This window comes from Castor canadensis, chromosome 1, assembly GCF_047511655.1.
Source record: "Castor canadensis chromosome 1, mCasCan1.hap1v2, whole genome shotgun sequence".
Classification (NCBI taxonomy): domain Eukaryota; kingdom Metazoa; phylum Chordata; class Mammalia; order Rodentia; family Castoridae; genus Castor; species Castor canadensis.
This window is the reverse complement of record NC_133386.1, coordinates 9,720,854-9,738,341: the sequence shown is the minus strand read 5'-3', so window position 1 is coordinate 9,738,341 and position 17,488 is coordinate 9,720,854. Positions and strand designations below refer to the sequence as shown.

Below are 17,488 nucleotides of genomic sequence, written 5' to 3'. Positions count from 1 at the left end.
CCATCTCTGGAGAAACTTTCCAGAATTCTCATATGAGTTCATGCTCCTTTATAACACCTGAGACCACTCTTCCTGAGCAGAAACTTCTCAATGTTGGGAGAAAGACTTTGCTCAGTGTGGCAGTCCTGGGAACCAGGCCTTTTCTGCAGGGTGGGGAGGAGAACAGAGGTGCCATGCTACTTGGCAGAGGCCTCAGGTATGACAACGCTGGGTTCACTGCTTTCATAGACCTGGGCCAGCAGATGGACACCCTAGGATGGGGCTGCTGCAAGATGAAGTCCTGGAAAGGTGGTGGCTGTGAGGGAGGAGGAAACAGGCCACATAAACAATGGTTATATGCTTGGTGGTGCCAGCAGCACGGCAGGCCTGGGACCACATCCCAGCATAATGGGGGCCTGCTGTCCTCTTGCGTGCTTGGGACAGGAGGGGCTCAGTGGAACTGGTTGTGTAGTCTGAAACAAGGCCATTGTCCTCCCCGAAAGATTTTCTTGAACATGTAATGAGTAAACTAATTTGCATCAAGTTGAAAATGTCCCTGTGTTGAACAATTCATTCTTCAACAATGCTCATCAGTGAGACAGCTAGCCTTCATTTGGGTTCACCTCCATGACTATTGCCAGTGTTTAGCAGTTTTAATTTGTGTAGTTTTCATCTTTTCTATTCCTGGAGGCCTCCCATCTCATCCTGCCATCTCTGAGCCCAGACCCAACCCAAAGAAACAAAAAGAGACTCTACCATGACCCTGGGGGTCTGGGTCTCCCGGGGTTTGTGGGAAGTGAGGAGAGTCTAACGCAGCATGTGTGAGCATCCTTATGGACCATCTTCTTCTCCTCCCCTCCTTCCCTTCTTTCTCCCTGCCCTCCCTCCCTCTTGTACCCCTTCTCTTTCTCTTTCTCTCCCCCACCCCCGCCCTCGCTCTCTCACTCTCTCTTCCTCCCTTCCCTCTCTCCCTTCCTCCCTCTCAAATAGGGGATGACAGGGTATAGTTGTCTCTGTCTTTAATAAAAATCGATAATAATGTCCAGTTTAATACAGAAATCCACAAGAACGGCAAAAGAACTTCACATCTTGTAAGAAATTGCATATAGACAAGGGCTGAGATGGGAGATGACTTGGGTTGTCTTAGTGGAGAAGATGAGCCTCCATATCCAAAACTAAGCCTGTCTACCATGGGTTCAGTGCTCTGCGGGTCTGATGCAATCGAAAATGTGCATTATCAACAAACATCTTCTTCATTGATAGCTGAGTTTTCAAAAGCACAGGCAGATTTTAATATTTTGGCAATTTCCTTTTTTTCAGTTCAGTAAGTATTTGTGCAATTTATTTCTAATAATATATTTTTCCAGTGCAGAAATAAGCTGAGATTTAATTAAGAAAAATTGGAAAGTACAAGAAAGCACATATGCACAAAATCACCCTAATGCCATGGGCAATGAGGAAATATTTTAGGGCGTTTTCTCCCATTTATGAAAGTAAGTGTGTGTTTGAAATGCAAATTTAATCAGTTTAAGTCTACTTGTTTTTAAAAATACCTTTCATTACATTAACAAATATTCATTGAAGCCCTACTTTGTGCTAGACTGACTTCTAGGCCCTGGAGTTACATCTGTGAAGCAAGCAGACAAAACTCCCCTTGCACTGAGCTGTTTTCTGGGAGAGTCAACAATACATAAGTCAGCGCAATGGCTGCCGAGAGAGGGTAGAGAAAGCCTGAGGAGGGTTGGAGTGCAAGCGGGTGCTGGTGACTTTGCCATTTTATGATTTCACATACCATGGTCAGAGAAGGTGCTACTGAAAGATGATATTTGGGCAAAGGCCTGGAGGAGCTCTCTGGGGGAAGCGAGTCCTAGGTGGAGGTAGATGTCCTGAGAAGATCCAGGCCTGGTGTGTTCCAAGAACTGCAGTGGGTCATGAGGAAGGAGCAATTGGAAAAGGTGTGGGGTAAAAGGTGATGTCTGAAAGGTGACCAGAGTCAGGTGGTTTTGTGGACCTTGAGCCCCAAGCCTGAGTTCTGAGCAATAGCACCACTGAGTTCTCAGGGCCACTCCTGCCTGTGTGGGGAATGGACCATAGGGACAGGAGCAGAGCAAGGAGAGGAGTTTGAGCAGGGGCTGTGGAGGCATTGAGGATGCTGTGGGAAAGACTCAGCCTGACACCTCCAAGGCAGGGAGAGAGTCAGTAGAGTCAGGGTTCCAGTGTCGGGATGATGTAGGAACACCCTAGCCAACTGACCTCACTCACCTTTTTAATGTGTGCACGATAGTGATGTGTGATTTTAAAATTGCTAGTAAGTCTAAAATAGCTCTTTTAGTGGTTAGAGAATATCGTCTTATTGGCACAGTCTTACTTAATGATGTATCTTAAAACTTTAGTATCTAGAACATTTCATGAAATCTTCTATACAGAGTTACCAACAGAAGCAGAGTGGGCAGCTTTTCAAATGAAAGACAGGGTCAGAAACAACCAAACCTGTCTAGCATCTGGTTGTATGGCTGCTCTGTAGGCAAAGACCTCCCCAGAAACACAGTAGCAGCCTTCTCTGAGGTGAAGAGCTTTCAGGAAGGCACGTGCCAGGCCTGTCATTTCCTTATGCTTCTAGGACACACGGAAGGCAAAGTGATGAAGTCAGTTCACGGCCATACATGATCTGAAAATGACAGAACAATCGTTTCAGTCAGGACTCTAATGGAAGATTAGCCATGTATGGTTGTCATGCCTAAGCAATCATGTTAGGTCACTAAAAAGCAGTTTGGGCAGGAAAATGTTGGCTTTCCTTCCTGTGATTCACACACTGCCCAGAAGCCTCTGGATTCCTGGAATTTTAAATGTAACTCAGAATCACTTGGCAAAAAAGTTGAAACACCACAATTTTCCCTGACAAGCCCTTGCCATTCACAATAGCAGATGGATAAATTGGGTTGTCTACATACTATGATTTGAAGTCTGTATTTTTAAGCTGCAGAGATCCATGTATCTATAAGTAGATCCATCTGGGTGGTCTAGGAGGCCCTGAGTTAAGAACAATGACACCGATTCTGTCCTGCACACGAAGGTGTGTGTACAGCTGGCTGGGAGACTGTCTTCCCCTTCTCCACTGCTCTCTGCTCCCCTGAGTGAGTGAGGCCTGGAGCCCTGTCCTCACCAGGAGCTCTACAGGTGGAAGGCCAGGTGGTATTGTATTTGAGTCATCCAGTTTACCACTGTATCTGCAGGAACAAACCATATTCCTTAGTGACTTTCCTCTCCTTGGTAGTGTAACCTTCACTTTCCTCCTTCCCTCAGCCTGAAAATGACAGTTCTTGAAGAAGGAAGGCAGGCAGAGACTAGAAGTGAGGCTGTTAAGTTTTGGAGAGATAGACCAACTGCACAGTCCACATGTGAATGTGTGCAGTTCCAGCACCACCCTTCTTTCTGGCTTTAAGCTCTTCGTTTTCTGTTCCCATATTTTTACTTTTACTCCCTAGGTCCATTTATTTAAATCCCCTCCTTTGGTAAAAGTACTATCCTGTGCAAGTCTGGGACACAAACATAATTAGTGAGAAGAGGGCATTTCCTTGGGGTCTTCTAGGGGAATGTCATTCTTGGGAACTTTGCGAAATCAGGTTTTTCTATCTAGCATTTGAGTGGATTTTATTTCTAAACCAAGTTTTTTTCTCTGTTTATCTCCCAGTAATGTGCTTATCTTTGCTGTACGGTGCTAATGTATTTCTAATATGTGACTAAGCAGCAAATCACAAATAGAGTGGTGCTTAAATCCCTGTCTATAAGTAAGAAATACATTTGCATTACAATAACTCATATGAAAAGGCAAAAAGATCACTTTTATTACAACCTCCATTTGTCACGATGCTGCTCTGCTATTTCAGGTGTGAGCCATTGGCTCACATTATTGTATTTTATGATCATTTGCCTTACCTGCTTATTATTGAAATGCATTGTGATCGAGAATCTGATCAAGTTACTTTGTGATTTCTGAAACACAGAGAACTTATTGAAGTGCAGCATCAATGAAGCAAGGCTACTTCTTCTTGCAAAATAATAAATGTGTGCATTGATTTTATGTCTAAAGAATAATTATTGTCTGCTGGGCGCTGGTGCCTCACACCAGTAATCCTAGGTACTCAGGCAGCAGAGATCAGGAGGATCATGGTTTGAAGCCAGCCTAGGTGAAGAGTTGGTGAGACCTATCTTGAAAAAAAAAAAAACAAAAACACCCATCACAAAAAAAGAGCTAGTGGAGTGACTCGAGCCCAGGAGTAGGTCCTGGAGTACCACAAAAGAAAAAAAAATTATTCTCATGTCTAGGCTTTCGTATACAGGACAAAACAGAAATATCAAATGTAGGCCATTTGTTGTTAGTTAGGAATAATGAGCTCTAATTAACAGGAACTTTTTGTATGTGTACCTTTTCACAGACAAAAAAAATTTAAAGATGACTTGAATTGTTTTGATATGGGAAAGATTCTCTACTTCTTGTTCCAAACGCCACATGGTTGTAATGTCTCTGCTACATCTTGTTAATATTATTTTGTTTTGTTTTTAAGTAAAGTTACTCTCCCAAAGACTATCTTATGGAAAAACAGGGAGATCTAACTGCCTAATAATGAAATCCAAGCTTCCTATCTGAAATGTTTCAGAAATTATTTTAGTATTAGGGAGTTTGTCCAAGGAATCAGCTTTCTATCAAATTCTGCCCAGGGAGCCAGTTCTTGAGTATGAATGTAGATTAATGACATTATTGATTCAGAGATGTCTGTATCTGATGGTAAAATAACTTTATATCCAACTAAATATTTTAATAACAAAATACTCTGATTTCATCATCTCAGATAATATTACAGCCAGCCAACAGATGTATTTTTCATGTATAAACATCAATTTTCCTAAAGATTTGATAACATTGCTATTAGAACTGAAAAAAAAAAATCCTGCATTTTCTAGTTATTACCTGGCATGGCCTTTCTTTATCTGAAGTATACGACATGGTGACAGTTTCTACATAGGTATTTCATCATCCTAGCTAAAATCAGACAGCTGGCACTGCTGCATATGATTGCTGGGGGTAGGGGAGGGTGCTTTGTGAAGTCGACTCATCATTTCAGCATTTGTTTTGTCTGGTGCTAAATTAGCTAATTTCCTTTATGTTCTGAAAATGCATGCCTTCAGATTCTTATTTTTGTCCTCCTGTCACTTTCCAATTGAGCTTTATGAAGATGAAGATGCTCGTGGCCTGTTTGTGCACTGCCCTAAGTTGTATGTAGGTCACAATTCTTAAGACAAAAATAGAACTCCATTTGGTGTTTGTGTCTTTGGCGGCTGTATCATCATCTTGTCTGAAATCCAGGCCCTCGGGGGTGGAGTCTTCCTCATCACAGATGGCACTCAGAAGTGGAGCTTCCATCCATGGTTGCTCAGAAATGTGAAGGCGCCCTTTCCAAGTGATCTGTGCTCAGGCTGAGAATTTTCTGTGCTGTTCACAGTGCTTTAGCTGTTGAGCCACGCCAGTTGCTGTGAGTCGGCAGAGACACACCACTGGTCTCACATCCCTGGTAACAGTCATAGGTAGGGTCTACTTACCACCTTTTCTTTACTGGAAGGACTACAGATGCCGTCTGCCTTTTCTGAGCAGCAGTTTGGTGTCTCTGTAGCACTGATTTCATTGTTTAGAGGTGTGGATTCTGCTGTTTTTATAAAAGGAATTGTTAAGGATTTCCAAGAGAACTTAGCACTATCCTTGTTTTATCTGCCACGACTTTAGAGTTTGGAGGGTGTTTGAGGGTCTAGGTAATGCTTACAGAAGGGGTACCTAATATATACTCAGAGAGCTCAGTGAGCCAGCAGCATTCTCTCCCTCGGTTGAGGAAGCCACATGGGAATGGCAGCTCCTCTGCAGCAAGGAAGTTGCAGGCCCGAGCAAACTCAGATGGTAGAGAGGTTGTAGGCACAGGTGCACTACTGATGTAGAGGGCAAAGCTCACATGACCTTCCTCCTCTTTTCTGGGCCACAGTAAAAGTCACTAAATGGATTCCATTCAGTTACTCAGCAGGTGCTCAGCAATCATGGTATCATTTTCTCCCATGTGGGAGGCATTGTTCCAGGTGCTATGGAGGATGCAAAGACCCAGGTCTCCCCCCCGAGGACTTCCAATCCAGTGAGGTTCATGAGGCATGTCCACAGACAGCCATAAGTACCTTATGGGAGGAGCAAACTGTTATGGGCACTCAGAGAAAGCAATAGTCACTTCTGCCAGGAAACACTTCTGACCAAGTCTTCACAGGAGCAGTGCTGAGCTGCAGCTGGAAAACTTTAAGGCACTGAGGTTGGTGGTGAGGGCATTGCGAGCCAAGCCAGATGGGCAGGGAAAAGGTCTTGTGAGCCTGAGAGAATGAGAGGTTAGTTTGGCCATTGCTCTATGTGCAAAAAGGGGAGAAAATGGGAAAGAAGGCGAAAAGCAGACTGCAGACCAGGTAGGATGGAATTCAGACACCAGCTGCGGAACACACAGATGTGCACTTACAGAAAGTCAGTTTTCAACATCTGGTACCTAAAGTGTGCAAAGCCACCTTGATTCAGAACTATTGGAATTGGTACTGACTCCCTTTCCATGCTCCCTGCCTTCTTCTCCAGCCAGCAACTACAGCTGGACAGCTGGGACATACAGGGGCCTTGCTTAAACATCCACTAAACTTTTATTTAGTCAAATATTTGCTATTTGGAGTGACTGAAGGACTTCCTACTACTTTCATACTATGATGAAGGAGTTAGGAGGCCATCTGACTCTTCCTGCAGGAGCTGGGCAGGAGCAGGCTCACCAGAGAGCCAGAAAAGGCAACCTCAGATTCACCCCACCATTCCTCTGAACCCCTAGCAGGTCACCTCTACTTCCTCCTTTCGTGGGATAGGTTTGAAGAAATTCATGTGCAGTTGAGTGTAAATAGCTTAAGACACAAGGCACTGTCTCTGTGTTGAGACTGTGCCAGGGACCAATAACTTAAGTTAAGGACATTGATGTCTGTTGAGTGTCAAGACAGTAGCAAGGGAAGGGTCTTCCTTATTGGGAAGATGGAGACCATGAGAGGCCACCAGAGCATCAGCCTGGTGTCATTCAAGACCACAGCCTTGCCTCTGTCACTTGCGACAAGAAATAGTTATGGTAGGGCAAGGTCATTCCTCTAAGTCACTCTAAGGCTTGAAGCAGGCAGGTTTTGAGGTCAACCAAGTTACATTTCAGACCTAAAAAGAGGAAAACACATCAAAACCTAAGCTCGACGCTGTCACCTTCACAAAAGAGTTTTCAGAGCTCTGAGGTATCCATCCTTGGAGTTGCTAAGTGGAGCTGAACAAATCACAACTCCAAACACTGGAGGTGGAGCTCACCCTACTGACTGGGCCTGAACTGGCTTACCTCATCCAGCTGGGCTGATGCTGGCTTAACAGCTCTGCCAATTTTTTCTTATTGCAGTTCATTAATATTGAGAAACACAGAGGACATGGGCTATTTTATTCTCTGCCGTTATTCAAATGATGGTCAATGGTGGGTGTTTCTGGAAAATCCTCTTTTATATAATAAATTATTTGCCTAACCATTTTGAAAAAATAATCCCCCATGACATCCATCCATCTATCTATCTGTCTGTCTATCTATCATCTGTCTATGTTGGGATTTTTATATATACATATATATGTGTGTGTGTGTGTGTATGTGTGTGTGTGTGTATAAATCTATTATTTAGTACCATGGTTAATTTTGTGTTTCCAATATGGATTGTGTTTCTCTTTTTTAACATTTTTATTAGTATTTGATAGTTATATGGGAGGTTTTGTTTATATATATATATATATATATATATATATATATATATATATATTTCTTTTATTTTTTACCCCAGTTTGGTTCATCCCCTCCATTATTCTCCCTCTTCCCCCACTCCTGTTTTTAAAATGATTTCAACAGGCTTCAGTGTTCCATATTCATCCATGTATAGAAAGTAATCAGCCATCTCTGCCCTCCTTCACCCTCATCATTTACCCTCCCCTCCCACTATTACTGCTTTAACATGACCTCTTTTACATTCCTGTCTTTCATAATTAAGGTCTGTTCATTATTTGCTGGAATTTTTGCCTTGGTATTTTATCTGTAAATATATTAGATTGTAATCAGTCTAACTGTCTGTTACTCTTCCTTACCCTTTCCCCCTACCTTGTATTATTCTGCAGTCTTCAGTGTGTTTCACTGTGGCTTGTTCAACATAGATGTGATGTATTTCAGTATTATTCACTCTCTATTGTTCTTTTCTTCTTTGCTTCCTCCTTTAATCTCCTCTAACAAGCCTACTTATGGAAACTTCATTACATATACATGTATATATATGAATGATAATGCTTATATTTGTATTTGAATCTGTCCTCCAATTATGAGAGAAAACATGTGACCTTTGTCTTTTGGAACCTGACTTACAGAAAAGTTATAAGAATAGTACAAGAACATATATTTGCCCTTTACCTAGATTCACCTGTTAATATTTATTCCATTTGTTCTATCTACACCACTTTTTTCTAAAGCATTTGAGAGATGGCTATATACTTTGTGGTGCTTTATTTTTAAATACATCTGTGTGTATTTCCTAGGAATGAGGACCTGTCACACAACTAGGTAAAAATTATCACCTCAGCAAATTTAACATTGTCTCACTGCTTTGATTGAATTTGACATGGGTTGTTTATTACTGATCATGACACTCTGGTGTGTTTTCAAGGCTTAATTCAACCTCAGGTTATTTTTTTTATATGTCCGTAAGAGCAGCAAAGCTAATGCCATGTTGTGTGACAGCACGTAGTATTTTAATGAACTCCTAGATTGTGAGTCCTGTCATATTAACCCCAGGCTGATGTCTCAGTCTGAGGTTAAGACACCAGACTTGCAGTGACTGACTTTTATCACTAGCTGTTTGTTGGATGTGCCCCACTGACATATTAGACATGCCCCCAAACAGGTACCTGTCCCTACAGCCTGCTGCCCCACACCCTGTCATGGAGAGCAGCAACTTGTAAACAGTTTGGATTTCAAGTTTGATGAGCTTTTGCTTGTCACTTTATATTGGATTTATAACAGGAAAATGGTCATTCCCTGTTAATACTTTTCTATTCTCTACATATTTTGAGTTGAAATGCAAATTCTGTGCTAGGCCCCAGACCCAGGTCTATACCATGGAATGGTATCATCTTTCAGGAAGTCTCTGCTGCAGGAAAAGATTCCCTTTATAGGTTCTGGAGTAACTAAGACCTATTTATCTGGTTATGGAGTCCCCAGTTTCTTAAATGTTTAACTAGGTGTTTTTCAGTCCTTAAAATCATGAAATCCAATGTTTGAGAAAAGTGTGAAGCCTGCAAAAAGAGTATTAATTATTGCAGAATTTACCTGAAGCCACACAAGGAATAGCAGTGATTCCCTTTTATACATAGCAATATGAACTGGATTAAAGTCATTTCCATAATGTAAGAGAATACTTTTCTAAAGGGGTGTCTTAGTTCATTTTGTGCTGATATAACAGAATGCCTGAGACTGGGTAACTTATAAAGAGCAGAGGTTTATTTCTGACAGTTCTGGAGGCTGGGAAGCCCAAGGTCAGAGGCCTGCATCTACAGAGGTCTTTGTGCTGGGTCATCCCACGGTCATCCCATGGAGAAGGCAAGAGGGTGAGAAAGAGAAAAGGACACAGAAACAGACACAAAGGGAGCAAGCTGGAGAGGACTAAACTCAATTTACATTATAGAACATGCACTCTTACAGCCTAGAACCCACTCCTGTGATGGCAAAATTAATCCATTCACCAAAGGTGAGCTCCCATGACCTAATCACTTCTTAAAGGTCCTGCCTCTCAGGATGGCTGCTTTGAGGACAAAGTGTCCAACACATGAACTTTGAGGGACACAGTCACACCATGGCAGGAGTTCTTTAGGTCCTACTTTCTTGTGTTCCATTTTTCTTCAGCAAGCCCTCTGTATCATTCGCTCTCCTTGCCAGACTTGCTTTCCTATGAGGCTCTCTGGGGATATTCGGAAGGGCTCACATGTCTGGAAGTTGATGTGGGAAGGAGAGCAGTCCACTTTTCATGGTTTCCCATGAATCCTTTGTAAAGATGTTACAACTGGCAATCCAAACAAGGTATGACATCACACTGTGATGTGGTTTTGCTTTGTTCTGTTTCTTCAGGGGAGTTGGTGCGAGCAGTGAGAGATGTTGGAAATGTCACGGATGTTATGTCTGTCTATTCAGGCAGTCCTTCTAGGGTCTAGTCCACCTGGCAAGGAGGAAGTCAATCCTACCTTCTTAAAGTCTTGGGGAAGTCTCTGGGCTTCTGTAGGGCAGAGGATTCTGAAAGACCTTTGGTCCCCAATTCATGGTAGTTGCTTGCTAGGTACCATCTGTAGGCCTCCCAGAGGCCAGTGTTCCAACATTCCTGTAACTATCCCCACAAAGGGGCTCCCAGACTGTGTCCCTCAAGAGCACAGTATCCCCCTGACATCCTGTGTCACACCTGAATGCAGTGGGGTGCTGGTCCCCAGAACTCTTGAGTCCACACCCCCATCCAGCTCCTAATCTGAACCTTCCTTCTTCTCTAGCTCCTCTCTTCACTGTCTTGCTGATGAAGACAAGCTTGGAGTGCTTCCCACCAAGATGTTAGGATCCTATTATGGTGTGTGTGTTCTTCCACACCCATGATGCCACTAAACGTGGTGAAAAGAGACCCACCACAGTCATGGCAGACTCCACCCATCACCTCACTTCTCATATTGAGCTAACTTCCACCTCTGCCTCCCACCACCTCTGTGGAGCCAAGGAGAAATGCATAGGTCAAGGCCAGCTGCTTAAACCTGGATACTGGATGCCAGCTCCTGGACACTGCTAGCTGAGGCCAAATGTCAGGCACCAGCTCCCTAGATGGCTGAGCATAGACTTTAGTCTGTCCGAGTGCACCTGTCCCTAGCTCTGTGCAATACCTGGTGCACATCAGCTTTCTAGACCACCAGCAACAAAAAAGGTGGACAGTGGCATACAGCTATAGTTCCGGCTACTCGGGAAGCTAAGGCAGAGGGGTCTCTTGAGCCCAGGACTTAAAGGCTAGCCTGAACAACAGAGCAAGACTCCATTTCTTAAAAAACAAACAAAATAACAACAGAAGAGTTGGACCATGTTCACCAGTTGGTAGTTCAAATGATTTCTGGAAAAAACATGAGATTAGCATAGTCTAGCTACTGAAATCCCTTTAAACCTCTACAGAAACTCCCCTGCAAGTTCATTTCCATAGCTCATTAACCTCTTGGAGAGATTACCTCCAAAATATTGAAAAATGGCTTCTTGCCTTTCGCAAGCAAATTCACAGTCCGAAGGGTTTTGTGCTGGTGGAGAGAACCTGTGCGGTTGGACCTGAGAAGGAAAATGAATCTACGTTGGTGTCTGTAATTCCACAGGCAGGTGGAGGACCGTAAATTGATGAGAGGTGTTTACCGTGCAAAGGGCATGTGGATATTTATTCAAGCTCTGTACATCTTAGGCCAGTTGTGCAAGCAGGACTCTTCATTCTTCTGCCAGCATCTCTCCTTTGGGAACAGAGAGCTTGGGCTGTCGTGGCTGGGGAAGAAAGGCTCAATTGTCCAGAGAGAAATGCAGACCTCCCCAAATGTAAATTCTTAATATAGATGACTTTTTAATGGAAATCACTTTCAGTTCTCCAAATTACCTTTGGGCTTCTTGGAAAGTGCAGACAGCTTTCTGTTGATCCTAACATTGTATCTCCTTTCTTTCTCCCCCCTCCCCCACCTATTGGCAGCTGTCCATACCTAGCAGTGAAGATCACTCCCGCCATCCCTGTGGTCGGTGGCATCCTGTTCTTCTTTGTGATGGGGACCCTGCTTCGCACCAGCTTCAGTGACCCAGGAGTCCTCCCACGAGCCACACCTGATGAAGCCGCTGACCTGGAAAGGCAAATAGGTAACATGAAGGTCTGCCCTTAGCCTGTGGTCACTTCCCATCTGTGCCAGCCCCAGTGTGGGGGCAGGCTGAGGTGCCCATGCAGGAGAGCAGGGTGCTGGCTGGTGTGAAGAGTGACCAGGAAGGAAGAAAGCCATAAGCGGTGACCTGAGTAGGAGGTGGGATGTAAAGTGGTCGAGGTAAGGTTGCAGACCCTGTGGTGCTGAGGCAGGGGCTGCTGGCACCATGCAGAAAGGCTGGCCAGTGAACAGAGTTTCTTTGAAACCCAAGTGTCCAGTTCTGCTCTCATGAGGCACCCCAGTGGTGACAGATCTGAGCTGTAGGTTAGTGTCCCCATTCTGCAGTCATTGTAGCTTAACTAGGGCCCGTGATAAAATAAAATAAAATAAAAAACTAGGCAAGGTTACATCTTAGACAGCTATCTTATTTATCCAGCCTGGGATACCGAATTTTCTTTATTTAGACATAACTATAATGTACACCAGTGACGTATATTGAAATGAATAGCTTTATTTTTCCTTAGAAATTAAAGCCCTGTGCTAAAAAGTTTGTAGCAATCCATTCTGAAGATATTGAAACAGATTCTAATTCTCTACACCATGCACTTTTTTTAATTAAAAAGTTTTTTCTTGCTGTTAGAATGTTCTTAAAAGTGTGCTCTTGTGAGCCTGCAGCTTTGCTGTGGTGCATTAGTAAGTTTAACAAGAATGGCAGAGGGGCTGTAAGGAATCAGTGTGAACATAAATTTAGGCCTGGAAAAAAAAAATCACTCAGCAGAGCTATTTCTCTCCCAATATTCCTTCCATTCTATGGACTTCTTTTGCAGCCTCCACTAAAGCTGGAGAGGGGCCCTTTGTCACAGCATAAGCAAGTGCAAGAAATGGGTCTTAGCATTCTCCAGGTGTCCTTCTCTCAGCATTTGCCCTCACATGAGAGGGGAGCAGCAAAAGAATCAATAGCAGTATCTGATGGTGTTATCTGCTATTCTTCAGCCTTCTTGTTTCCTGAGGTAAGGGAAAAAGTGACAATGGGGAAGATGGTCTCTTTCCTAGCCACTGAGTCTTAAGATTTCCAAGTACATCATTTGCATTTTATAACTCTTTAACCATTTTTAAAGCCCAGTAATGGTTATCACTGCACTTTCATATCAAGCAACCTTGTTGAAGGTAATGTTATTATGACACCCACTTTACAAATAAGGAAACTAAGTACCAAAAAGAGGTTTGAGTGGGAGGAAGTAGCAGAGCTGGAGCCTAGAACTTCGGTCTCCAGGTCTCTGTCCTTGTTCTTTCCAGCTGCTCACATCACTGGGGAGAGAAGGAAGTCAGGCCAGTTTCCTTAAAGGAATAGAACTAGATTCATCGTCAAAGCCCACCCCTGATAAGGACCAGCACGCAGCTTAAAAATCTTCTACATAGAGCAAGAGCCCAGCCCCCACACCAGGGGAGATGCAGAAAGAGGGCTAAAAAGTCAGTTGGATGTGAGTTTGAACTGCTCCTGAGACTAGGTTGAACCTTTCCCCCACGTTGTCTCTGCAGTAGAAGTAACGGTGTGAACCTTGTGAGGTTCTTTTCAGGACTCAAGATTACAGGGGTAGTAGATTGCAGGTGCACAGTAAATGGTGGTTTCTTTATTTTTTAAATTCTCCTCTTTTCCTACCCAGTTGTCTCTTCACCTTCTACAAATGTGGGTTCTCATAAAAAGCTACTGGGTGTCACAGGAGTAAGTGTAGAGCAGGAGCAATGTGTTTTGGGACACTGCACCTCCCCAAGGTTGAAGAAGAGGGTGTGGGCATGTGATCTTCATCTCAGCTCTAATTCTTCTTCATATACTACCTGGCTTTTAAAAATAAGATTATGTTTCAATGAAATCTTAACATTTATTTTGTGCTATCTGGCTGAAGAAGGAAAAGGAAAAATTAACTTTGGAAACTTTTTATTATTAGAGTCACTGATTGTAATTTTCTATTGTGTATCTCTTGCCTATAAAACCCGTAACAGCCACTTGGAACCATCAAGTGAGTGATTTGTTGAAAGTCTGGTGAAGATTTGCACAGCCCCCCGGCTTTGTGCTTCTGTAGAGGAGTAGGAGGTGAGAAGGATGACTCTGGGCTTTTGAGTCAGTTCCAAGGTTCTTAAAATGCCAAAGAATGTCCACAATAGCTTAAGTTACAGCTAAAAAGACACCAAAGAGAAACAATGGACACCCAGGGGCCATGGTGGGGTCACTGGAGACCTCCTTGGAAACCATAGTTTCAGAAACTGGACTTCATCAGTTCCCCCAATGATGAAAGACACTGACTTAGGGTTAGAAAAGAGATGGCAAGGCACTGTACTAGAAATCTCGGCCCAACAAGGGCCAGACCTTCCTAGTGATGGACATAGAGGAAAACACAGGCCTGCCTCTGTTCTCCAGTCCCCTGCACTGTCTCTTCCCGCCCTCTCAGCCATTCTGAGACTGCCAAGACCAGGGACATTAGTGGAGAGAGTAGGTGACAGCTGCCATGCAATCTTGGCCCATTTGGCTCCCAAAGCAGAACCAGTGGTTTAAGGAAACTCCTTCCAAGACACAGTAACCCAAATATCAAGCAGGAGATCAAACTGTTCTAATGAGGACAGGAATGGATGGAAGGAAGCCTGGTGGGCTTTAAAAAATTCTGCTGCACTGGTAGTGTAGCTCAGTAGTAGAGTGCTTGCCTAGTATTTGTGGGCTCTAGGTTTGGTCCCCAGCACTACAGAACAAGCCACCTGTGCCAAGGCAAAATCTGAAGAATTATTTTGTCCACTCTGCACCTTTCACTGATAGGTAGAATACCACTGTCCCAAGACACAGTGTATTCATGAGTGCATGTCCCTTCTCTCACTCCCTTTTCCTGTCTCCTGCTTTTCTTCCTCCTCCTCCTCCTCCTCCTCCTCCTCCTCCTTTTGGCTCCCCTGGTCCTCCCTCCCCAACACTTGGTCAAACTGTTGTCACCTTGCAAGTTTTCTTATAGTGCACAGAGCTGGTCATCATTTCTAGCAGTTAAGTGTTCTTTGTTATTTCCTAAATGAGTCTTTGGGATAATATCCTCTAGGTGAGACTTTTAGGAAATATGGTGCAGTGACATCCTGATTTGGGGAACCCCTGGACTGTCAACAGCCCAGTTCTGTACCATTTTGTGTGCTGCCACTCCTGGGAAGGTTCTCGTGGCAGCCAGAAGTATTGGCCCACCTACTGACTTGCTGGAGTTTCTCCCCTAAAGACATCTTAATTCTGTGTTTAAGAGAAAAAACATTTAAATTGGAATTTTAGCAACACTAATGTATTTTTGTTGAAGAAAATACTTGCTGAAGAGAATACTGTTTAAGCCAGTTGAAGACCTTCATCAGTTTTCTCTGTTGCAGTTAAACTATTTCCAACTTTTTTCTATTTCCATTTTTATTTTACTAAAATTACTTTTATTGGAATAATTTCTGCATAAAATCTGCAACTAAGATTTTTTGATCAAGTTTTTTTTAAGACTATGAAAGTGGCCATTATAAATTTTCTCATAGAACTTATTCTATTGAGACAAATTTTCTTGAAGATTTAATTTTTTTTTTTGGTTTAGTGGTTTCTTTAGACACTATTAGTTTCACTTTGTGTTGATTATTGCTGTTGGTAATGTCCACCATAAAATTGCTCTAAAATTTGATAGTTCCATTTATTTTGAGTAGTCCACTGGCTATGATTGATCTGTGATGAAATCTTCCACACTCTGCGCTGTCACTTTATGTACTGTGCCCTTGTTGGCCACATAGTTGGGTACACAGTCCGCTGCCCAAAATGGCAGGATCAAATGGCAGGCATCATTGATGGCTATTTTTTTTTTCATTTTTCTTTTATTATTCATATGTGCATACAAGGCTTGGTTTATTTCTCCCCCCTGCCCCCACCCCCTCCCTTACCACCCACTCCACCCCCTCCCGCTCCCCCCCTCAATACCCAGCAGAAACTATTTTGCCCTTATCTCTAATTTTGTTGTAGAGAGAGTATAAGCAATAATAGGAAGGAACAAGGGGTTTTGCTGGTTGAGATAAAGATAGCTATACAGGGAGTTGACTCACATTAATTTCCTGTGCGTGTATGTTACCTTCTAGGTTAATTCTTTTTGATCTAACCTTTTCTCTAGTTCCTGGTCCCCTTTTCCTATTGGCCTCAGTTGCTTTAAGGTATCTGCTTTAGTTTCTCTGCATTAAGGGCAACAAATGCTAGCTAGTTTTTTAGGTGTCTTACCTATCCTCACCCCTCCCTTGTGTGCTCTCGCTTTTATCATGTGCTCATAGTCCAATCCCCTTGTTGTGTTTGCCCTTGATCTAATGTCCACATATGAGGGAGAACATAAGATTTTTGGTCTTTTGAGCCAGGCTAACCTCACTCAGAATGATGTTCTCCAATTCCATCCATTTACCAGCGAATGATAACATTTCGTTCTTCTTCATGGCTGCATAAAATTCCATTGTGTATAGATACCACATTTTCTTAATCCATTCGTCAGTGCTGGGGCATCTTGGCTGTTTCCATAACTTGGCTATTGTGAATAGTGCCGCAATAAACATGGATGTGCAGGTGCCTCTGGAGTAACAGTCTTTTGGGTATATCCCCAAGAGTGGTATTGCTGGATCAAATGGTAGATCGATGTCCAGCTTTTTAAGTAGCCTCCAAATTTTTTTCCAGAGTGATTGTACTAGTCTACATTCCCACCAACAGTGTAAGAGGGTTCCTTTTTCCCCACATCCTCGCCAACACCTGTTGTTGGTGGTGTTGCTGATGATGGCTATTCTAACAGGGGTGAGGTGGAATCTTAGTGTGGTTTTAATTTGCATTTCCTTTATTGCTAGAGATGGTGAGCATTTTTTCATGTGTTTTCTGGCCATTTGAATTTCTTCTTTTGAGAAAGTTCTGTTTAGTTCACATGCCCATTTCTTTATTGGTTCATTAGTTTTGGGAGAATTTAGTTTTTTAAGTTCCCTGTATATTCTGGTTATCAGTCCTTTGTCTGATGTATAATTGGCAAATATTTTCTCCCACTCTGTGGGTGTTCTCTTCAGTTTAGAGACCATTTCTTTAGATGAACAGAAGCTTTTTAGTTTTATGAGGTCCCATTTATCTATGCTATCTCTTAGTTGCTGTGCTGCTGGGGTTTCATTGAGAAAGTTCTTACCTATACCTACTAACTCCAGAGTATTTCCTACTCTTTCTTGTATCAACTTAAGAGTTTGGGGTCTGATATTAAGATCCTTGATCCATTTTGAGTTAATCTTGGTATAGGGTGATATACATGGATCTAGTTTCAGTTTTTTGCAGACTGCTAACCAGTTTTCCCAGCAGTTTTTGTTGAAGAGGCTGCTATTTCTCCATCGTATATTTTTAGCTCCTTTGTCAAAGATAAGTTGCTCATAGTTGTGTGGCTTCATATCTGGATCCTCTATTCTGTTCCACTGGTCTTCATGTCTGTTTTTGTGCCAGTACCATGC

The 17,488-nt window shown here is 42.9% G+C and overlaps 1 protein-coding gene across 2 annotated transcripts in view; it reads left to right on the top strand.

Moving 5' to 3' along the window:
* Zdhhc14 (zDHHC palmitoyltransferase 14) overlaps positions 1-17,488 on the top strand; it is a 255,556-nt gene that overhangs the window by 141,748 nt on the left and 96,320 nt on the right. For both annotated transcript variants that reach the window (XM_020156872.2, XM_020156871.2), the window contains exon 2: positions 11,833-11,993. In XM_020156872.2, the coding sequence (XP_020012461.1) occupies positions 11,833-11,993 (161 nt within the window). The remainder of the gene's footprint in view (positions 1-11,832; positions 11,994-17,488) is intronic.